A 24,330-nucleotide genomic window follows, 5' to 3' on the forward strand; every position below is an offset into this window, starting at 1 on the left:
AGAGAGAAAAGAGGGAGAAGAGAAGCTACAGAGAAAGAGGAAAAATGGATGGATTACTGGACCGGATGGATAAAGGAGATTTTAGTGTGAAGACATATTGAGACATAGGATTCCAGTCATTCCAGAGGAGGAGAGATGGAGGGAAAAGAGGGAACACTGAGAGAGAGAAAAAAAAGAGCGAGAAGACAGATGACTGGATGAACCGATATGTAGACAAAGGGAAGATGTCAGAGGGAAGTTCTGCATATCGAGCCAGAGAAGATTCTCCAGTAGAAGAGAGAGAGAAAAAGAAGAGACACTTGAAGGAAAGAGAGAAGACCGATAGATGGAAGTCTACAACAGACAGATAGACGGATAGATAGATATGTAGACAGTTGGAATGATACTGGCTTCTAAAAGAGAGCAAAGACTGATGGAATTTCTCTAGAAGACAAATACAATGACATATACTGCACTGTAAATCAATGACAAACACAATATAAGATTGAGAAATACGATTATAAAAAGAAAATAGATTGATGTCGAACTGAATTGATAGATATGTCCCCAGAAGGGAAAGTAAAACAAAAGGGTAATTGACACCTGTATACAGTAATATCCCCATAGAACAAACAGATGGGAAGGCAAACAACTATAGCCTGGTCCCAGATCTGTTTATGCTGCCTTGACAACTCGTATGGCCAAACAGATGTAGGACCAGGCTAGCCCTGTCGTTTGTCTTTTGCTCCAACCCAGCAGGAAAGGTAGGTAAAGAGTAGAGTATGCTAGGTTAAAGGAGGTTCACTGGAGGAGCTCCAAGATAAATGACTCCTCCATGGTAATGTCTTGCTGCTTTATGGGCCGCCCTGTGTGTGAGTGATAGCCTGTTCTCGTTATCTGTCGATTTGGGTAATTGCTGTTTGTCGGAGGCGCGTTGACTGATGGTGATGCAATCTGTCGAGGGAGGGAGAGAAGAAGGGAGAGAGAGATGGTGTGCATGCAGCCGATAGTGTGTGCTTTGGTGTAAGTATGAGTGAAATATGTGTGTGTGAGTTAATTTGAGCATGTAACCTCTGTATGAGCAAGTATGGTGTTTGCATAAATGTTTAAGATGCATCAGCTATAATTTATTGCCACCTAATGGTCTGAGATTGCTCTGAGCTGCAGACCGATTGTGCATATCAATTTCCCTTTCCTCACTTTCTCCTCTGCTCTAACGAGAAACACAAACTCTGAAGCGCCCAAGTGACCCCAAATTAGAGCCTTAATGAATGCCTCGCATTAGTGGTCACACACCAATTAATGGGAGGAAACAATGAAAATGACAAACCGACAACCTGATTCCCTTTTATCGAATTGAAATTCTGAAGATGTTTTGCTGATAAGCATTTTCGTCCCATCTGTGTCGCCTTTTACGTCCAAGAAGGACCCCTGACTGACTGTGTTTTCTGCAGAACGCATGATGATGATGATGATGATTTCACTGGGCTCTCAAGAGTATTTGATAATCATTCCATCTGGGATATGAAGCTTCTGCATTGTCATCTCCCCATCACTCTTTCTCTTCCCTACTTCACCCTCCTTCCTTTCCTCCATCCTTCCTTCTCTTCTTACCCTCTTGGGTCTTAACTGATGACCAGCTCCTTCGGGAGTGTCACAGGCAGTACCTTCCCCGTGATACCGGAGGGGACCTGGGACCATCCCGAGTGCTTCTCCGTTGCAGCCCTGCCATCAACACTCGGCCAGCGTTTGATTTAATACCAGCCTAAGTGAGAATAAATTCCTGTCATAGCCCATTAAGGAGGCCTTGGAGAGATCTGGCCTGTTATTAATTCTCCACAGCTCCTCTCTTCCTCTCTCCGTCTCTCCTCTCTCTCCTCCCCCTCCCCTCATTCCCTCCCTCGCACACACTCCCTTGCTTTTTTAATATCCTGTTAATTACCGCGTCTGTCCTCTTTATTCAAATGAAAAAGTGAGAAATTAAAAGCAAAGGCAGTTTGTAATTTCAAATCGGGGAAATGTGTGTGTGGGGGGGGGGGGGGTGCCTCTCCAATGGCGGTGCAGTCGTGGATAATGAATTGCAGTGACATTGGCCGGTTAGCAGTGTTCTCTGACGAGCAGGCCGGGGTCTGTGGAGGCCTAATGATAAACAAACAGAGACCCAGATGATAATGAGACTCACTCGGAGAGAGGGATACGGATGGCTTTATGTAGCGCTCTCTCTCTCTTCCTCCCTCAACTACTCCCTCTCTTTCTCCCCCTCTGCCTCTTTCTCCCCCTCTGCCTCGTTCTCTCTCCCCCTCCCTCTCTCTTTCTCCCCCTCCCTCTCTCTTTCTCCCCCTCCCTCTCTCTCTCTCTCCCCCTCCCTCTCTCCCTACACACTCCAGCATTAGCAGGCTGTTCACAGGAGGCGCACAAACCTCCATGTTATTATCAGGCTCATATGTAGCCCATTAGACCAGTGTGTTGGCCAGGAGCTTTTTAATTGGTGAGCAGGAGGTCAGAGGGGAAATGCAGCACAACTCATGTTGTTGGAAGATCAGGGGGCTGTTTTTAGAATGAGAACGTATTTCGAGTGAATTCTCTGATATATTTTCTATTTTGTATATGTTATATTTAGGAATATGTAACCATTTAGACTAGAGTGTTTTTACATTTTCAAAATGTTTTTTTAAATTCTCAAAATGGATTCGTTAACTACATCAAGGCAGGCTGAAAGTCTTACTGGCTTGAAAGAGGAAGGATTAGGTGTACAGCAGTATGTCTATTGTGACCATGGTGACGCCACCAGGTTGACGGGTTCGCTGTGAATCCCACCTGTTTAGAAATGGATCCCATGAACTTGAGATATGTTGGTGTGTAGGGCTGTTACGGTGACTGTATTACCACCACACCGGTGGTCACAAGTCATGACCGCAGTCAAATTCCACGTGACCGTTTAGTCAAGTTATCTAGTCTTTTCCGAGCTTTTTTTTTTGGTAACCTTTTATTTAACTAGGCAAGTCAGTTAAGAACACATTTTTATTTACCATGACGGCCTACTCCGGCCAAACCCTAACCCGGACGACACTGGGCCAATTTTGCACCACCCTATGGGACTCTCACGTCTAGTTGTGATACAGCCCAGGGTCGAACCAGGGTCTGTAGGGATGCCTCTAGCACTGAGATGCAGTGCCTTGTGCCACTCGGGAGCCCCCAAACACACTAATTAAACACTTAATTAGAGCCCATGAGTTCATGTTGCGCAACATTTCTATAGGCTATGCAATTGTGTGAGAAAAAAAAGAGTTTTGATGGTCTCAATTAAAACGTTGATTCCATCAGCTTTCTATAGGCTAGACCTACTATATTTATTTATCAACCTTCCTAACACTAAGCACATTGCTTGTCTTTACAACAGGAGTATAGCCTACCGGGCTGGCATGAAAATGACTTGAGGCTGTAATTGCTGCCAAAGGTGCTTCAACAAAGTACTGAGTAAAGGTTCTGACAATTTCTAAACCTGTTTTTTGTCTTCATGGGGTATAGTGATGATTGATGAGGGAAAAAATGGTTTTAATCCATTTTAGAATAAGGCTGTAACGTAACAACAACGTAACAAAGTCAAGGGGTCTGAGTACTTTCCGAATGCACTGTATATTATTTAGAATATTTAAAGGCAAGATTTAAATAAGAATAGTCTGATGGGTGACAATATTAGCTTATCACTTGTGAATGATATATCATCACTTGTGAATTATGTATCATCACTTGTGAATTATATATCATTATTAATACAGTAAGGCATGAAAGAGAGCATGCCTTTTGTTGTTGACTTTAAAAAAATCATAGTTGCACACACATGTAGCCCATAGGCCAACATGTTTTGATAAGGTTTGTATCACTACTAAAGTGGCCAAATAACTTCTTAAAATGAAGCACATTCATCCGCTTTACAAGGGGTGTAGAGCCTAACTGGCATACATAAGCAACGCGTGAGCTTCAAGTTTGGGGAAGATAATTTTCACCATAAAAATGCACCAATTGCATTTGCAGTCACTTTTGATAATGGTGTTTTCCCACTAATGGCATTTTGGAACATTCGCGCTTATAGCCTACTGCCGTGAGCACATTGCTGCGCTTATAATATGAAGAAATAGCCTAATAGTTTATCAACATTCCGATCTGTTGAATTCAGCCTCGTTGCTTTTAAAAGGTTTTTTGATGCTAGTGGTTGTATTAATTTGGAATCTATTGCATCCCACAATTGTCCCAGACTATGTTTGGAATATTTATTTCTCACACAGAAGGACAAGTTGACCAGTAGAATAAGTCGACATAAACTAGTGCTTTTGCTGTTTGTTAGGCCTACTCATCTTGTTGGCTGATGAAAAGTACATTTGGACAGTTCTTCCAATATGTGCCTCTGAATTCAATTTTAAAGGTATAAGCGCAGTTGTGTCCCCGATGTGTCTCTTTATTTGTAGCTTGTGAGGACCTGAGATGCTGTGAGAAGGACCCGATCACGTGACGGGCATTGGCTAATAAGAATTACGTTTTTCTGAGAGAGCCATGAGAGTGGGGAATTCTAATTATTATATTCAGCCCAAGAGCACAACGGCGACTGACCAGGGGGCATTACGGCCACACAAATGCCGCTGGGAAATTCGAGTCATTATCAAGTGCTTGTCAAATTGTGAGAGACTGATGAAGTGTGTGCAGACTGTGCAAATTAACAATGCAGATGCAATACCTTTAAAATAAAATGAGAATTTCTAAGCAAATCTTTTCTGCTAAATTAACTAGTGTAGCCCACAGCCATATGTCATAGCCAGATCAGGACTATGATCAGGGCTAACATAAAGATAACTCAAGAGTATGCTATTCTGTTCTTCTAAAATAGACCACATATCATGTTTCTTTAGACCTGTCTAAAATAAATATTGGATTTATTGTGATGGTGTAGGCTATATTAAATGGATTTATTAGACTATTTAAAATGTAGATGTTCCAAAGGTCTGCATCAGTGGCTTGTAGGAAGCCAGGAGATGCTAAATGTGTTTATGTTAATTAACGGTCAATTACCGTGAGACCGACAGTTATTTGCTTGACAATCACCAGCTGACAAAATTTCATTACCGCTTACAGCCCTATTGGTGTGAAGAGTAAATCAGGCCGACGACTGGAATCTGCTGCACCAACAAAACAAGTGACACTTTGCCACTCTCCCCAAACACCAAACCTTGTTCTTGCTCCCCTCGTGTAAAAAGAGCAAAAATAACATCTCCAATCGGTGGAGACTTTAGTGGAATTACACCGCCTTTCATCTTCCCAGATATCTATCTGCCTGCCTCATTTTCTCTCCACGGTTGCATATGAGATCTGGGCTGGACCCATATGCTCTAATCCCCTGACAGCTGAGGCAGAGATGAAAGAGCCCTTCTCGTTGGCCCTGAGATAGAGAGGGAGGCATCACCGAGCAAATGCAGTCTAAAGCCCCCTATACCTCACACTACACCCGAGTTCTCCAAGCTAACCTTCTCTACTGCACCCTTTCTCTCTAAACTACCCCTCCACCATTACACCCTATACACTCTCTCTCCCAAGTTAACCATCCCCACACCCTCACTCTCCAAGCTGCCCCTCCAAAACACCTTACACTTTCTCTTTACAAGCTACCCCACCACCTCCCACCCTCTCACTCACTCTCTCCAAGTTAACCTCCAAGTTAACATCATTACAAGTCTTCCCTTCCCTCACCTCGTCTGCTTCCTCATGTCTCCATTGTCCCTTTTATCTATACTGAACAAAAATATAAAAGCAACATGTAAAATGTTGGTCCCATGTTTCATGAGCTGAAATAAAAGATCCCAGAAATGTTCCATATGCACAAAAAGCTTATTTCTATCAAATGTGCACAAATTTGTTTACATACGTGTTAGTGAGAAATTCTCCTTTGCCAAGATAATTCATCCACCTGACGGGTGTGGCATATCAAGAAGTTGATTAAACAGTATGATCATTACACAGGTGCACCTTGTACTGGGGACAATAAAAGGCCACTCTAAAATGTGCAGTTTTGTCACACAACACAATGTCATAGATGTCTCAAGTTTTGAGGGAGCGTGCAATTGGCATGCTGACAGCCGGAATGTCCACCAGAGCTGTTGGCAGAGAATTAGTTAATTTCTCTACCATAAGCCGCCTCAAACTTCATTTTAGAGAATTTGGCAGTACGTCCAACTGGCCTCACAATCACAGACCATGTGTAATCACGCTAGCCCAGGTACCCACATCTGGCTTCTTCACCTGCGGGATCATCTGAGACCAGCTACCTGGACAGCTGATGAAACTGAGTCTTTCTGTCTGTAATAAAGCCCTTTTGTGGGGAAAACGAATGCTGATTGGCTGAGCCTGGCTCCCCAGTGGTTCCCACTGTCGTGACTTGACTTAAACATTAATCTGAAGACGGTTATTTATCTAATTACCTAACTATGTTTAATTATTACCCAATTCAATGAATCATGTAACAATTAACTCATTAGGATCTGGGGCACCACGAGAGAGTTTCTTTAAAGAGTTACCATCTCCCGAATTAAATTTATCACATTCATAAACAGTCAACTTATTAATCAGAACCTCATATCATATCCTCATTCGGAACTGTCATAATCTCCTTGCATCTGCAAAAAAAAACAGCCTTATGATTCAGTACTACACAAATTGTTTTACTTATTTATTTACTAGCTAATTAAATTGGAACACTGGATAAACATACACACTTGCATTTGTTATTGACTGGGGACTTAATATGCTGAAAACAGGTCCCTAGAGAAATGACAACAACATGGCTGCTTATTAAATAAGAGACAGAGAGGGAGAGAGAGGGACAGAGACACTTAATATTGGTACATTCAGATTTTTTTTGCTGATTGTCTGAAATGGTTCCGACAAGTCTTCTACGGTTGTCCTTCTCTGTAGTTGTACGGTATCTGGTGACTTGTCGTGTAGTCCTGAACAACTACACAGGTGACTTTCCTTCCATTCACTCTTGAAGATGCTTCTTTGAAGATAGGCTAGACAGCCGTTTTGATGGTTTGAGTAGAGTAACAGGATGGTCCTACTTAAATTAGCTTTCGAAGATACTTTACTTAGGACAGCTAATCAGCCATACCAGTGATTGTCCGGGAGGTGAGTTTCTCATCTCTACCTCGTGTTTAGATTCAAAGCTCAAACCACTTTAAACGTGCAGCTGCAGCTTCACTTCTTTCTAGTCTGATAAGTTAATTTCTTAACCCATCATTTATTCAGTTTGTTCGAAAGGGGCGGTTCCGTCAAGCTGACACGCTCTCTGACCTCACTTCGGGGCGGTGACTACTCACGGTGTAAAGTTATGTAAAACAATGATCTTTTATAGCTCCTCAAATTACATCCCTCACTTATCAAAAACACTCATAATTTTTCAAATTGCATTCACAACACATAGTATGGACACTTCATACATGTAGTGGGTATACTTTCCAAGTTACAGTATTTCCTTTATAACGTTTTTATTGACATTATAAAATCAGAAACAAAATGATATTAGTGTTTTATAGATCGCCTCTGGTCATTCCCCATGGTCAATATTAGAAATGTTGTTCCAGTATTTGCTTTTGAACTTGTTAAGAGTTTCGGCGGGAAAAGTATATTTGCAACAAAGAACATTCCTTTTGGGTAATCTTGGGGAGGGAGACCTGAATCTTCTCCCCTTGATTTATAACAGGATGTGAGTTATTAATCCTCACAAGTTCTTTCCTCCCCCTCAACGGGTGAGAGGGGGTCTGTTTGAAGTTATTCATTGCAAACCTGATCTATTTGGATCCTCGTGGACAGTCATGTGAAATCCATAGATTAGTGTCTAATGAGTTTATTTCAATTGACTGATTTCCTTACATAAACTGTAATTTAATAAAATTGTTGAATGTTGTGTTTATTTTTGTTCAGTATACTTTCTAAACTGCCTGGTCACTGTGCAGAAGCTTTTATTTCAGGGAACTTGTTGTGAACCCACAACTTTGGGGTTACACCTAGTTTCCTAGCACAATTCTCCAACCAATTGCGCCCTCTGAACCCTACATACAAGCTAATCCTCTCAAAGACCCCAATTGCAACAGGACAGGTTTATTTTTGTGCTTCTAATTTAATTCTTGCTTATCAATTCCCATGTCACCACGCCCCCATGCCAAAGCCAACACTACCCTCATCAGCATACTCTAGCTTTAAATCCTAAACGGCGCTTTCAAGATGGGATGAACTTTTAAACTCTGGGATTACAGATTTACTGTACTGAAAACTTGTGCCTCCTTGACTGTAAAGCAACTTACATGCGAGAGGGGATCCCCTGGTGTTAAAGCTAATGTTTAGTGTTTGCCAAAGGACGCATTCATCGTCCAAGTGCTTAGGACAGATGAAATAGGCCTACTCACCTCTGTTATGTGGTGCACACGTTATCCAGCACAAAACGGGTTCTACAAGGAATATTGAATACATTGAACACCTTCCTAATATTGAGTTGCACCCCCCCCCCCCCTTAGAACAACCTACATTTTTCGGGGGATAGACACAAGGTGTCTAAAGCGATCATGTTGACTCCAATTCTTCCCACAGTTGTCAAGTTCACTGGATGTCCTTTTGGTGGTGGACCATTCTTGATACACGCAGGAAACATTTGAGCGTGAAAAACTCTGCAGTTGTTGACACAAACCGGTATGCCTGTCACCTTGTTCAAAGGCACTTAAATATTTTGTATTACCCATTCACGCTTTGAATGGCACACATACACAATCTATGTCTCAATTGCCTCAAGGCTTAAAAATCCTTATTTAACCTGTCTCCTCACCTTTATCTACACTTATTGAAGTGGATTTAGCAAGTGACATCAATAACAGATCATAGCTTTCACCTGGATTCACCTGATCAGTCTATGTCATGGAAAGAGTTCTTAATGTTTTGTATACTCATTGTTTGGCCCAACCATTGGTTTTAAAGAGAGGGTGTGAAATGGCAGTTTAGCCTCTGTGCCCCTTTATATATAATCACTGTGAACAAAATCCCAAAGCAGAGCCCAATCAACTCCGTTACCTGGCTGCAAGTCAAGTGCTGAAGAGGGCTGGGCAGGGAGAAGATGGAAAAAAAGCACCAGCAGCACTGCTACTTGTAAAGCAGCAGAATCAATGGGAACTGTTCTGCAACAGTTGGCTGCACTGCAAGCTTTCCAGCTCAGTGCTGAGGACATATTGAAAGGCGGGGTGTATGCAGAGGATGACAACATGTCTATTGTATTTCTGCCAGTGAGCGGTGGAAGGCTTTATCTCCCTCACCAAACTTTGGGCCTTTGTTCTCCTGGGAGGCCCATGTCAACTAGTTGGGCAGTTAAATTCTCCCTTTAAAAAAGCCATAAAGTTTATAAAGTCAATTAAGGCTATTAAAGCAATGTCAGACAAATTAAGGTTGCTTCGCCGAGCTCCCCAAAGGCCGCTGTCAACTGCAAAGCCCACTTAGCATCAGAAGGCTCCTCAAGCAGGTCGCAGTGCTGGCTTATCACCTCAGTTCAGTTAGCACTGTGCTTACTGAGGAGGGAACTTGCCCGGTGACCAACCCGAACAATAGACTTCTACAAAAAAATCAACCAGCCACTATGGTGGCACTAGATAGTCTGCACTCGTCATATAACATAGTATACAGATATGCTACATGATGCATGCCATTGAGAGAGTGCCTTTTCTTGACCAACCCCTCTCTTGACGAGGGCATGCCCACCATAACAGAACACCAAATACAGTGCATTCGGGAAGTATTCAGACCCCTTCCCCTTTTCCACATTTTGTTACATTGCAATCTCATTCTAAAATGGATTAAATAGAAATTGTTCCTCATCAATCTACACAAAATACCCCACAATGACAAAGCAAAAACATTTTTTTTTAAATGTTTGCAAATGTATAAAAAATAAAACAAATACCTTATGTACATAAGGATTCAAACCCTTTGCTATGAGACTTGAAATTGAGCATCCTGTTTCCATTGATCATCCTTGAGATATTTCTACAACTTGATTGGAGTCCACCTGTGGTAAATTCAATTGATTGAACATGATTTGGAAAGGCACACACCTGTCCAACAGTTGACAGTGCATGCCAGAGTAAAAACCAAGCCATGAAGTTGAAGGAATTGTCTGTAGAGCTCCGAAACAGGATTGTGTCGAGGCACAGATCTGGGGAAGGGTACCAAAAAATGTCTGCAGCATTGAAGATCCCCAAGAACACAGTGGCCTCCATCATTCTTAAATGGAAGAAGTTTGGAATCACCAAGAATCTTTCTTGAGCTGGCCGCCTAGCCATACTGAGTAATCGGGGAACAAGGGCCTAGGTGACCAAGAACCCGGTGGTCACTCTGACAGAGCTCCAGAGTTCCTCTGTGGAGATGGTTGTCCTTCTGGAAGGTTCTCCCAGCTCTGCAGCTCTTCACCGATCAGGCCTTTATGGTGGAGTGGCCATACGGAGGCCACTCTTCAGTAAAATGCACATGACAGCCCGCTTTGGAGTTTGCCAAAAGGCACCTAAAGAAACAAGATTCTCTGGTCTGATGAAACCAATATTGAACTATTTTAGCCTGAATGCCAAGAGTCACGTCTGGAGGAAACCTGGTACCATCCCTATGGTGAATCATGGTGGTGACAGCATCATGCTCTGGGGATGTTTTTCAGCGGCAGGGACTGGATGACTAGTCGGGATCGAGGGAAAGATGAATGGAGCAAAGTACAGAGAGATCCTTGCTCCAGAGCAGGACCTCAGACTGGGGTGAAGGTTCACCTTCCAACAGGACAATGACCCTAAGCACATAGCCAAGACAACGCAGGAGTGGCTTCGGAACAAGTCTCTGAATGTCCTTGAGCGGCCCAGCCAGAGCCCAAACTTGAACCTGATCGAATATCTCTGGAGAGACCTGAATATAGCTGTGCAGCAACGCTCCCCATTCAACCTGACAGAGCTTGGGAGGATCTGCAGAGAAGAATGGGTGAAACTCCACAAATACAGGTGTGCCAAGCTTGTAATGTCTTACCCAAGAATACTCAAGGCTGTAATTGCTGTCAAAGGTGCTTCAAGAAAGTACTGAGTAAAGGGTCTGAATACTTTTGTAAATGTGATTATTATAATTTTTTTTAAATTAAATTTGAGAGAAAAAAGTCTAATCTTGTTTTTGCTTTGTCATTATATGTTATTGTGTGTAGATCCATGAGGGGGAAAAAACATTTGATTACATTTTAGAATAAGGCTGTAATGTAACAATGTGTAAAAAGTCAAGGGGTCTGAATAGTTCCCAAATGCACTCAAGATTGTGAGTTTGGGGATGTGAGAGCATTTGAATGTATTTTGGACAATGGACAAGGCCCACTCAGTCATGACACTCCAAATCTTTATCTTCATGATGGACAGACCATTCTCTTCTCACGAAGACAAGTTTCAGAACCGACGACTCCTCGGCTGCCAATGACAGCGAGGTGGCACCGATAGATTATGGAGAAGAGTGCTATCGCAGCAATACGAGTTCTTTCTCTTCTCCTTTTCTCTCCTCCTCTCAATCTCCCTAATCCCCTCGCCTCACTCACTTACACTTGTAATTCCCAGCCAGATCCACCGGAGTGAAAGCAGCGACAGGGCGGATAAGCCGAACGGAATCCTGAGTGAAGGCACATTTTTTTGCACGACTTGCTATTCTCGACTTTGGCTGGCAACTTTAAATCACGGTGAAGCCGTTCGCCAGTTATCGTCGAAATCCGCTCAATGAAAAAGCAACCGGGCTCCGGAAACGATTGTTGATGGAATGTCAAAAAGGATGAAAAGGAGTAATCTCTTGTCTATTTATATCATATCAAGATTAGTTTTGTTTTAGTTTTGTCTAATTAATCAAAATCCTGAATGTTTCTAATGGGGCAAAATAATAAATTAACACAGAAATGTCAATTGTTTAAGATAATAGACTGTCTGCTGTTTGTACTTTCGGGACTATACCAGGCTGTTTGAAAATAATAGAAATTACAGTGTGAGGGTGGCTGAGATGTTCCCTCCAAATGTGATAGGGTTTGCTCTTAGCACGTCGTCACTCAGCCAAGAGAGAAATATTTGAATGAAACTGAATTTTAAAAATAAGAGGTTTTGATCTAAAATTCCGTCTCTCGCCCCATTATTGAGGACGGCTCCTTTTTATCTCACTTTGAGATGAGGGTTGAAGAGAATCAGATGAAGGGAGTGGAGAGAGCGGGAGAAGAAAAAGTGTGAGAGAGAGAGAGAGAGCCCAGCCCCAACGCTTCCGGCTCAACGTTCACTCAGTTCACACTCAGGTGTTCTGTATGATAAACCATCACCACTCAGATATCAAAGTTCTCTCACTTCCAATTGTTCTCCTTTAAAGACGCGACTAATGACAAAGTTATTCTGTTCAAAGTCTCCTCCTGTAAATCTAACCGCCCTTCAGATATGCATAACCACTTTGTCTAATCTTTGCTATTTTAACACACTGATTTGACTTGAGAGGAACCCTTTAAAGTCAGACTAAGAAAGGCGAAGATGACTGAAGCTGTCAAGATAAAACTTCTGGGGTATTAATGAGTCATTGGTATCATATTGAATTGCTCGTCTTCTATCACTAAGTGGCCCGAAACTATAGTGCTGTCTTTTAGATAATTTGAAAGGACAAAGAGAACGTACATAGGAAAGGAGATATGCTGACATGAGGATTGCCGATGCCCTGGAGCACTCCAACATCTGCCTGGGCAAAACTGCCTCTGTCCTGCCCAGGTGTGCCATGAAAGCACCTTAGAGAGAAAGGCAGGATCCTCAGCGGTTGGCTGGCCATATCAAATGAAGCTTTATTTGTACAGCACATTTCAGACATGGAATGCAAGTCAATGTGCTTAAAAAAACAAATAAAAGCTGAAATATTTACTACACAACAAACACAAGATAAAAAAAAACCTAAAGAATGACAAAAACTGAATGACTAAAAAGCAACCTGAGGAAAAGCTAAGCTAAAAAGTTGTTTTAAGATCTCTTTTAAATATGTCCACAGTTTTGACACCCCTCAGGTTCTCCGGCAGGCTATTCCAGAGGCTGGGAGCATAATAACTAAAGGCTGCTTCTCCATGCCTCTTGGTCCTAGGCTTTGGGATAGTTAAAAGGCCAGTGCCAGAGGACCTGAGGGACCTACTGGGTACATAACTTAAAAGCATGTCCGACATGTATTGGGGTGCACAATCGTAAATTGATTTAAAAACCAATAGAATAATCTTAAAATGAATTCTAAAACTAACAGGGAGCCATTGCAGAGACCTTAAATCCGGTGTAATGCGTGCTCTCCGTCTGGTCTTGGTCAGTACCCATGCTGCAGCATTCTGTATGCTTTGCTGTTGACCAATGGCTTTCGTGGGTAAACCAGAACGTAGACCATTACAGTAGTCAAGGTTGCTTGTAATAAAAGCATGGATGAGTCTCTATCAGTCTGAGAGAGAAACGGCCGCACCTTGGCAATGTTTCTCAGGTGGTAAAAAGCTTTTTTGGTCACATTCCTAATGTGTGATTTGAAATTTAGTTCCGAATCTAAAACAAAACCTAGGTTTTTTACCTGGTATTTTATCTTTATTGTCTGTGAATTAAAATGTGCGGCCATATTCTCTCTCTGTGCTTTGGCTCCAACAATAAGTACCTCGGTCTTGTCTTGATTTAGCTGGAGGAAGTTGTGAGCCATCCAAGTATATAAATCACTATTACAGTTTAATAATTTATCAGTGGAGCTAAAATACTCTGGTACCTTGTCACGTTCACCTCACACCCTGAAAATGCTTTCATCCCCCAACTGAATCCTGCATGCACGTACACACGGATGCACACACACACACCTCTGTCAGTCCACTGTAGTGTACTGTATTAAGCTGTGTCTATGCTCAGGTAGCCATTTTCTCCCCCACAAACCTGCTTATTGTCTGCGGGAGGCCTCTACAGACGGAAACTCAAACCCCAATTCTTTGTTTACTTTCACGATTTGTTGAACAGCCTACCTGCTATGCCCTACACAATGTCAGACCGTGTCAAAGGGAACAAACGTTGACGAAAACGGTCTTGAGTGGCAGGCGAGGAAATGAGAGAGTGCATCCCCATGATCCCTGAAGAGAAAGAGTGAGTGAGGGAGGGAGTCGGACCCTTCAGCGGCATGCAGGCTAAGCTTGTCAGAGGTGCGGAAGGCAAAGCAGTTCTCTCAGGTTTGGCCGACCAGTCAGAACTGTCAGAGCCATCACTTTCCATCAGCATTGGGATCGTTCATAGACCTGCAGCTCTGAAATATGAGTGTTAAAAACACATTCCACTGTCTTCTCTTCTGTTTCTCTCCCAACGGTATTGAAATGTTACGCCACAAGCATTTCGTTACACCCGCAATAACATCTGCTAAATATGTGTGTGTGACCAATACGATTGGATTTGAATGTTGGAGTAGCAGTTAATTCATTCAACTGAGTTTTTTTTTTTAAAGAAGGATTTCAGATTTGTTTGTTGGTATTTGTTATCTCAGAAAAAAATCCATATATGTAGAGTATATAGAGGGACCACTGCACGTTTGTGACATTTCATTGTGTGCAACAGTACTTATGTATGACTCAACAGTATATCAGAGGCTGAACTGAAATTCCAAAGATTGGCTGATAGATCTCTCAGCTCATGAATAGAAAGATAAAGGACGTCTTTATTTAAAGAGTCGCTGGTGGGGTTCATGAGGTGCATCCTGTATAGTACAGTACACGCTCCTCCCTCCCGGTGACTCAAAATGAAACCCTGGTGGCAAAAGAGAGAGAAGAACCCCCTAGACACACAATGGAACTGTTCCAAATGTTCCAATCCGGAATATCTTCAAGGACAATCAGCTAAATAGTTTACATTAAGAGGGGCTGTGTGAAATCGATTGCTGAAGGTGTTATCTGCGATCGCAAAAATGGCTGGTAATTAGTCACGGCTAAAGGAGCATTAGTGAGAGAGCAAGATGGATTTAATCTTTAATACATTTTCTCTGCACTGCAGATACAGTAGCCTCATGAGTGTCTGTCTCTCCCTCTTCCTCTACATGCTATATTCAGCTAGCTAGTCAGACCACTATCTTAAGGCATACCTAGCTAGACTTCTCTAACACTGGTGCTAGGCCTGGGCCTGACTGAAGTCCTATAAGGACACTGTTAGCAGGTGTGCTTTTGGAGCAGCTTAGGCTCTGCCATTATTTGTTTGTGCATAAACCTCAGCAATAAGGCACTTGAGTAAACTGCAGCTGTTGACTTTGAGTTTGGACTTGTGTGTTCAAAGGTAATCTGCAGGCAAACTGGCTGTGAGTGGCCGATTCTGTCCAGATGTGTGTGTGTTTAGAGATTAAACTACTGCAGGGATTGATAATGTCAGCCAATCAGCTCTGCTTGTTCAAAAACAAAAGGAAAATCCTCACATGGAAAAACTACTGTGTTCTTTCAGTTGAGGCTCTTGAACCTAATGCCCCTTTCAAAGCTTTTCAAAGGCATCTTATCAACCAACCACCACTGTTTAAATACTTGTATGTCTACGGCTTGTTTGATGGGCTCTGACAATGTGATTCCATGTGCTTTATTACAGAAGCTCAAACAGAAGAACCAACAGCTGAAGCAGATAATGGACCAGCTCAGAAACCTCATCTGGGAGATAAACTCCATGCTGGCTGTTAGGAGTTGAACGGCAAACACGGCGACACAGAGAGAGAGACACACAGGCGCAGGCGCGCATACATACACACACACACACACACCACAGACTGGAAGACATGGTTGTTAACTGGATATCTGACAGGGTCCCTCTGAGGCTGATGCTGACGCTGCACTTTAGAAATGCAGGCTTTTGCAATATACAACCCTCAGTCCCAGAAAAAGAGGGTGAAGAAAGCAAAGAAGAACAAAGAGAAGTTTTGCGATGGAGAAATGCTGATATACACTCACCGTACAGTTTATTAGGTACACCCATTTAGTAACAGGTCGGACCCTCCTTTGTCTCCAGAACAACCTGAATTCTTTGGCGTATTCTACAAGTTGTCTGGAAACGTTCCACAGGGATTTTAGTACATGCTGACGCGATGGCATCATGCAGTTGCTGCTGATTGAATGGCGGTACATTCATTGTACATAATAAACTGTCCGATGAGTGTAGTTGTCGCTTACAACATGGTTATTAAGAGGACTTTAAGAGTTATAGTTTATTTAATATCCTAAGATATTTGACAAATACTACATTTACCCATTTAGAGTGGTTTTGAAGTTCGATTTCCTTCAAGATGTGTTTATACATTCCTAAACCATTTTAACTCAAATGATATACATGATGACATGTTTGTGGTGAAGAAGAGCACAGATCTGTGCAAAAATACCATAAAACAAATCATAAGGCACATTGCTGAAAAAAGGTTTTAAATGAAATCACTGCTAGCTAGATCTGTTCTCTTTTGCACCATGAACATGGTACAGTGTAGTGAAACGAAAGAGTTTTGTGCTTCTGCTTTTCATGTGTGGTTGGCTGCTTGATGTTGACGTGTCAATGCAGTATCTTCTGGACTTTATGATTATCACAATGTCTGGTTAACTTTAGGAATTCTATGGCACTATAAATCCTGCTGTGATTTAGACCACTGTTTCTTTCTGTTCTATTTTCATATCTGTGGGGCTCACTGCTCACGAGAACAGCCAGATCCAAGTAGGGACGTCCGTGGTCTTTGTGGTCTTTTTGGATTGTCCCCAGGCTTGAAACACTTGTTTTTATTACAGGCAGAAACAGTGACAGCCCAGCCAATAAGAGACATAAGCAGCTGATTAGGGCCCCGCGGTTGCTAGGGGCCCCCGACCCTTGGATTGAATGCCAGTGTTATGATACTGATGATTTGACGGGACAGATGGTTTGTTTACAAAGCTGATGGTTTCGACGGTTGTGGCTAGATGGAATAGGTGAAGCTCCGCCTCAAGGGCAGAACTAACTTGACTGGTTGGATGAAAGCTCAGGGGGTGGAGTTTTCAGGGGGGAAATCCTGTTGCCATTTCAAATACCGATTGCGACTTTTGTTTTCCAACCTTACCTAAAGTTCTTAACTAATGATATTTCTAATCTATTGACTTAAAGCGGTTCAGTCAGACACTTAAATACGTGAAAATACCAGAGCAGTGGATTGGGCAATGGGGTAGGGACCAGAAGGTCATAGGTTTGAATCTTTCCAATCAAATGGCCTTTTCTCAAAGATTTATTGTTGCCTTTCCCTAGTAGGGAATTCTCACCCTCAACACCCAAACCATGTTTCAACTGGTTGGAGAATATTCTCTAATGTTTTCGATTGGGATTTCAATTTGATGGGTGAATCTCATTTGTTGCTCTCCGATTCCTATCTCCTTGCCTCCTCAAAATGCACTAGAGGAGAATATACAAGGGCAGGAACTGCAGATATTCAAGGAAATACAATGAGATTCACGCCGACCCGTTCCCAAAATATTGTTGTTCAAGTTAATATCGCAAACATACCAAATCAAAAATATAAACCGTATAATCAAGGAGATTTGATGAGCCAAAGAAATGAATAACCCAGTGTGCTAGTGCATGGTGCCTGCTACATCAGGGATGTGGCTTTGATTCCTATAAGAGACGCATAAATGCAAGGACATAGCCAAAGGTTGACCACACAAATGAACCATGAATAGGCAAGGAGATCACAATTCAAAGGTTCAGGAGGCAGGTTTCAGGCAAAATAAAGGCTTTTAATTATTAACAGTACTGACAAACTCCGTGTCGGAGAGCTCTCAGTGCAGGCCAGGTGCTGCCTATTTAAACCATAATTAGAACAGGTACCCTGAAGAGCAGGGGGTTCTGGGCCTTGTAGTCTTTACCATGATGGCCATCTTAAGGCAGACCCCCTGTGGATCCCGGATAGCACGGACCATCGGTGGAAGGGCTTGTCACATCACGTAAGTGTGGTAGTGCATCAATATGAGACAGGGGCTATAAGCAATTAAAATAGTACTTTAATAAGAATGTTACAGGGAATAGAAACCGTAAAAAGCATGACAAAAACTCATCAGGAATGTGGGATAGGTAGCCCAGGTAGTCTTCTTAAAGTCACAATAAACCCGTCACATTTTTTAGATGGCTGTCTAGACTAACTTGCCTAGCAATCTAAACATTATGGCCAAATTACCAACTAGGTAAGCAGGGAACGTGCCCAGGAGCCTTGACCTCCAGGAGGCCTTCATTGATTTTGTTAGTCATGCAGATGGCATAAGTCACGGCAAAATGTATAGAATTGCAGGAAATTGGCTTGTAAAACGGCAAACTTTTCTATCAAACCCATGGCAAAACTGCACATTTTCTCTCCACCGCCAAGAGGGCAGCACTAAAAAGTTGCCAGCAAGGTTGTTTTGTTTTGCCCATAAGGCTAGGGACGGCCCTGGGCGGAAAAGAGGAGACTGGAGCCGACAACAGAGAAAGGGCATGCCGCGGGCTATCAGGTCTCGGGTATTTATATCAATATCAGCTTCAGATACGATTCCGATTAATAATTTAGAAGCTGGTTTGGGTCCTATCCAAGTCGTGTTATGAGGTTATTGTCCACAGGGAGATGGTAGAGGACATAGGATGCATCCCAAATGGCACCCTGTTCCCGATATAGTGCACTACTTTTGACCAGAGCCTATGGGTCTCCGGTCAAAAACAGTGCATTATGTAGGGAATATGGTGCCATTTGGGATGTGCACATAGCGAGAAAAGCAAAGATGCTCTTCCACAAAGTAAAAATCAATCGCTGGATAGTGGATCATAATTTCTCTTCAATGGTATAATTCCAACCTGGTTATGGTTGAGGACAATGGTGAAGGACTATCATTGTATGGTACACAAGGAATACATTCTCATTCGGTTGAAAGTACAGTATATTGATTTGTCTGTTTATTGTAATAATGGGCCTCCTTGTTTCTGCACCACTCAAAACAAATCATTTGCCGACATTACTATGCTTATGTTAAACAGAAGGATACACCTCGCATCAAAGCAAATGAAGACACACTCACGCATCTATGATCAAATGTTTTTTTTTTATATAAATCATTCTTACAAAATCTTCATTTTTCTATTTCATTTATTACCCCTATAAAATTAATTTGTTAATTACAAGGTAGGAGGGAGGAAGGCATCAGGACAGCTGGAAATTAAGTCATTAAAAATAGCTTGTCTGTTTGTGATACAGTTAAGTACTGATAAATAATTCCATAGAAAAAGTGGTCATGCAGGCGCGTTGTTGGCCGTCAACACAGTTTGGTATCCAACAGAGAACAGAGGTGTCGTGGATGAAACAAAGTGGTGATGAAACTCCAGTGTATGTCGAGATTAACGAGACCCTTATATGGTGCTCCTCTTCTGACTAATGGTCAAAATGGCAGTGTGTGTGTTATCATGAGCTAACAAACCAACATTTTTTTTTATTTAAAGGCACAATCAAGGACAGTAACCATCCTGCACATCCAACCAACCACACTGATAGAGGCCATGCATTGCTAAACCATTAGAATGTCTGGTATCTTATTGTATTAATGGAAGGATTGGTTTAACTGAGACAATCTAGTGTTGTATTACAAGGTCTATTTCATTCAACATTACCATTTTGAGTAGACTATATTTGTACCAGATATGGTCAGAGAGTTGCCAGTTTCCCCAGAAGCATCAATGAGTATGCAGACGTGGACAGTGACACACATTACAGTGAATCTGAGAAGACACATATTACAGCAACAAAAGAAAATCCTTGATCAGACATGAGACCCAGCTGCATATTGCAATACAGTTCACAGAATCTAAATGCTCACAGCAAATCTAATTCTAGATGATTGGTATCATCTCATCTCCTTGGTGATTCTGAATTAAATTACATGGAAACTTTATTTCTATAATGGTTGCAATTGCTCTACATAGGGATGTTTTTATTCAGTGGAAATGAAAAAATATATATTGACAACAATGTGGGAAAAAATAAATGTACAACTTACAAAATCAGAATCTTTTTGCTCATCAACTGTTCCCTCAGCCAAGAAATCCTGTTTATTTCCCCCTGTCTATTTCATACTATACACTGTCTGGTTTTGTTCACATATGAAAATAAATATACATGTTTATGTACAGAAATGAGTTAAGATCTCCTGAAATGTCTCTGGTTTCACCTATGAAGTCAATGTGCAAGGCTGGGTGACTTTCTCTTTTGAGATGATAACAAGTTCAGACAATCCTAAGAAGGCTTGACATGAATTCAAACAAAGATGGCTTACTGAACTTCAAAACGGGGACCAACGCTTTTCATAATCATTGAGATGCATGTCTAGTGCCAAGAGATCCAAGTCAGCACCAAATACAACGTAAATCTCTCTTGGCCAATATCAAATCATACAAGTTCATTCCAAACTCCTTCTCCCAGAGTACATTTCCTGAAAGAAAATACAAACATATGCAAAAATGTAGTGAAAAAACTATATGCTGACAATATACCAGCTACTAAATCTAATCTGTACTGGAGTATTACATGTTGATGATGATAATATCATATATGACATTGTGAGAACCGCAAGAGTAGATAGCCCAGGCCCACCGATGACAATATCAACTCATTGGCCATGTATAAACCTGGTGGACACTGACCTTCATTGATTGTATCCCGATATGAAAACGAAATCAAATGTGAAGGAGTCAATAACGACCTCAATAAGAAATGACAGAGATACAACGAAGGGTTGAAGAAAATGTATAGTTGAGCTTTGGCTCACAGCTGACACACTATTGTCTGGTTTCCCTGAGCCAGCTCCAGCATAGTCCTGAACTAACATTACTTTCGATGGAACATCATTGAGAAAATGTTTGTTTTTTGTGCCCAGGACTAGGTTTAATCTGTGTCTGGGAAACAGGCCCTTTAAGTTCAGTCACCTTCACAATAAAAAGGTCACTAAAGCACACTACACTACTTCAAGTCTTCAGACATTCAAGTACCTGTTCAAGTTGACTGGCAGGGCTCTGGCGTGGCACACAGGCAAAAGCCTCTTCACAATAGGATATCACTCTACAAGCCATGAACTTCCACATTTCTTGAAGCCATTTCCTTGAAATCGCTCAATAAAATATACAGTTGTTTTTTCCTATTTGACCACAATACACCTGTTACCAATGACTGGCAAAAACAAATGGTCAGGACAAATGTAGTTGAGCTGGGATGAGTTAGTATTGTGAGTACAACAGCATCACAGGAAGACTTGGCGCAACAGAAATGATGAACAAGGAGGGTAGTGAAAAACATTACAACGACAAGGCTAGGTGAGGGGGAGCTGGTTGTCTTTTCTCTGTACACCTGGAGCCAAAGGGTCAAGGTTGTGGGTCACTGCATCCAGAGCAGAGTCAGACATGATTGGAAATATAGAGACAGAAGGTTTCATCAAGGGCTGCTCCCCAGGGAAACCCAACACTTCAAATGAAATGGCTTTCTCTAATTGAACACAAAACATATGTCCCCTGACGAATGGTGTAGGAGACGGCTATGTCTATCGAATGGCTTTGGGGCTTATATTTCAACCAGCATCATTATGATGTGGTGAATCTAGGAAGAATAACAAATATTACAGAGGGCATTTCAACTATATCGTATCTTCTACTGCTTTTGATATCGATTTATGGGAAATATGTGCAATAAGCAGTTTAAAAAAGGCAGCACTAATGTGAATTTCGGGGACATGGCACAACAGACATGTTTCACATTCACATCTCCAAAATCTCTTAACACTACTGTGGAAATGACGCAGGCAACTAAAGAACTGGTTAGGTTCTAAATTTAGCATACACTCCTTCTGCCACGGTAGTGCTCGTAAGCAATAAAGGGGAAATAAATGGGTGAAAAGGGTTAGGTTTAGAAGGCAGTGTTCTGCTCCATTTCATCGAGAAATGTTCATTTTGCTCATTCCGACGGAGGGAAAGTACTCTGTTTGGGCTTATGGTTGGATGAGCTTACTTTTAGCCTCTGTACACACACTGGAGCTGAACTTTTGAGGAGAAAATAAACACACGAGAAGAAAAGTAACACTGCTTTTGAGAGTTTTGAAGGAAAAAAAGGCTTATCATTGCGATAAATCTGACAGAAATAGAATCAGAATCAGAAATTCAAGGAATGAGCATAGAGTTCATGTTTCTGTGGGTTTTGTGACTGCCGCATGGCAATACGAGTGGCACCATTTCAAAATGGCCGCTTTTAATCTGTCCTTCCAGTAAAAGGATAACAAAACTCTACTTTCTCGACCTTGACCGCCAAATGCTGAATTTGATTAAATCACGGAACAGTTCTTAGGAAGATAAGACGCCCCCAACGCTTCAAACCCCAGCGAACACATGGGAGGGAAGTATGGATCGAAAAATAAGGAAAGAAATAGTTAAGGTTTTCCCAGGGTCCAGAGAAGGGGCTGGTGGTGAATGCGTCAGGGGTTCTGATGCAGACATAGGGAGGTCATGAAGGGGTCAAGGTGAGGTTAGGAAGGGTTGCATTGAGTCTAGGTTACCAGTCCGTGGCGGATATGATCTGTGGTTGGGTTGTCATGTTGGACACCTTCCTTCCTCTACCATCCTGCACATGAGTCACAGGAAAGTCTGTCATCATTCGCTCCTTTGTGGCATTCATACAAAAAAAATATTATATCTAAGAGTCTCATTGTCAGTAGTTTTGTGTGTTTATGTGAACATACTATAGATCTGTATATCCTTTGTGTGTGTGTATGCGCATAGTTCTCCAGAGACCGCAATTTCCCTTGTTTCACTTGTCAAGTCCTGTGGTCATTGGCAATGTGCTGATTGGAAGACAGAGCTGTAGCGCCCCCTAGGATCAGGCTCCAGGTTGGCTGACTGTCCTACTGCCACTGTCGTGGTCCTCCTACGGCTGCTCTCCAGCGAGTCTGTCTGTTACTACCGCTAACGCCTCCCCCGGCCTCTCCAGCAGGGGGCGCACGTCCTGTCAGAGCCTCTCGATGTCCCTGTATTTTTTGCGCAGGATGGAGACCTGGTCCTTGAACAGCACCGGGTCCAGCCTCATTTGGGAGTGGACCAGGGGCATGCCGCCAAACCAGCTGGCGAACTTGTTCATGCACGTCTGCCGCTGGGCGAAGTGGTCCGGGTCAGCCCAGCGTGACGCCCGCGACGACTGCATGGCGGGAGGAGGGAGAAAGACAAAGGAAAGATAAGTTATTGTATGATCATAGCAGCACGTCATGACACTAAATCATATCAGGGTTTCTCAAAATGCTGGATGGGGTCTAGTGCTGGGCGATATGACCAAAAATCCATAGTGATAAACTGACCCATTTCTTTTTGTTTTAATGATATTTCAGCGATAAATACATATTTGGGATGGTGCGAGAGCTGGGCAATATGGACAAAAGGTAATATTGGCCATGAATGTAACTATTTCTATATCCTTCTTTTTTTATGGACAGTTAATTTACATTAGCGGCAGGGCTCTAGACAATTATTTTTCTGTGCCAAGTAAGACAACTGAGATTGTAGCCATGATTGATATGCAACCTGCCAAAATAGGATCCAGAATTATTAGATTTATTTTTTGGGCTGATCAGAGAATTTGCCGACATCTTATTAGCCTTTAGGCTATATTATTCACCACATGAGGAGAGTGGGAACTCAAAACACTTAGCTAGATTACTAACTGTAAATATGATGGCTGCTAGTGCGCTAATTGATAATATATTAGTAACATTTAGGCTAATGTCCTACAAAAACTGTCACAACCATACTAACTACAGCCTACTCTGGTTTTAAAGTGATTTTCAAAACCGGCAGTGACTTTCGAGCCCAAGGCAGGGGCATTTTCTTGGACCCCAAGGCACCGCAAATCTAGGTGTTTATAATGTTTCAACTTTTAAAGATATCATAGTTTTAACTTGATATATTTTTTTTCTACAAAACGTATATGCTGACACTGGTATTGTGCTGGAGATGATGAAAATGAGTGTTGAAAAGTGGTGGAGTTGAACCCTTGAACTTTTCCTAACCAAACCATCAGTCCTAGCTTGCTATAATGAAAAATTTATTCAACAACGCCAATAAAGTTTCCAATTCGATCTTTGCTTTCAAAAGCAGCTCAAACATGTAAGAATGAACTTCATAGCCATCTAATTATTCTGCGAATCAGGGGCACAACTTTCACTGGGGAAGGGCGGAACCCACATTCTGAAATGGCATTTTTGTCCCTCTCAGTTTTATTATTGGAATGTGA

The 24,330-nt window shown here is 42.0% G+C and overlaps 2 protein-coding genes across 2 annotated transcripts in view; one reads left to right on the top strand and one right to left on the bottom strand.

Annotated features, from left to right (window-relative positions):
- The window catches only part of LOC139373382 (mediator complex subunit 30), a 31,604-nt gene extending 11,400 nt beyond the window's left edge, over positions 1 to 20,204 (top strand). The window contains exon 5 of the mRNA XM_071113829.1: positions 15,642 to 20,204. Within this exon, the coding sequence (XP_070969930.1) occupies positions 15,642 to 15,737 (96 nt within the window). The 3' untranslated portion in view covers positions 15,738 to 20,204. The remainder of the gene's footprint in view (positions 1 to 15,641) is intronic.
- The window catches only part of LOC139373381 (exostosin-1b), a 112,245-nt gene continuing 106,867 nt past the window's right edge, over positions 18,953 to 24,330 (bottom strand). The window contains exon 11 of the mRNA XM_071113828.1: positions 18,953 to 23,241. Within this exon, the coding sequence (XP_070969929.1) occupies positions 23,056 to 23,241 (186 nt within the window). The 3' untranslated portion in view covers positions 18,953 to 23,055. The remainder of the gene's footprint in view (positions 23,242 to 24,330) is intronic.

This window comes from Oncorhynchus clarkii, chromosome 18 (genome assembly GCF_045791955.1).
Source record: "Oncorhynchus clarkii lewisi isolate Uvic-CL-2024 chromosome 18, UVic_Ocla_1.0, whole genome shotgun sequence".
NCBI classification, from domain to species: domain Eukaryota; kingdom Metazoa; phylum Chordata; class Actinopteri; order Salmoniformes; family Salmonidae; genus Oncorhynchus; species Oncorhynchus clarkii.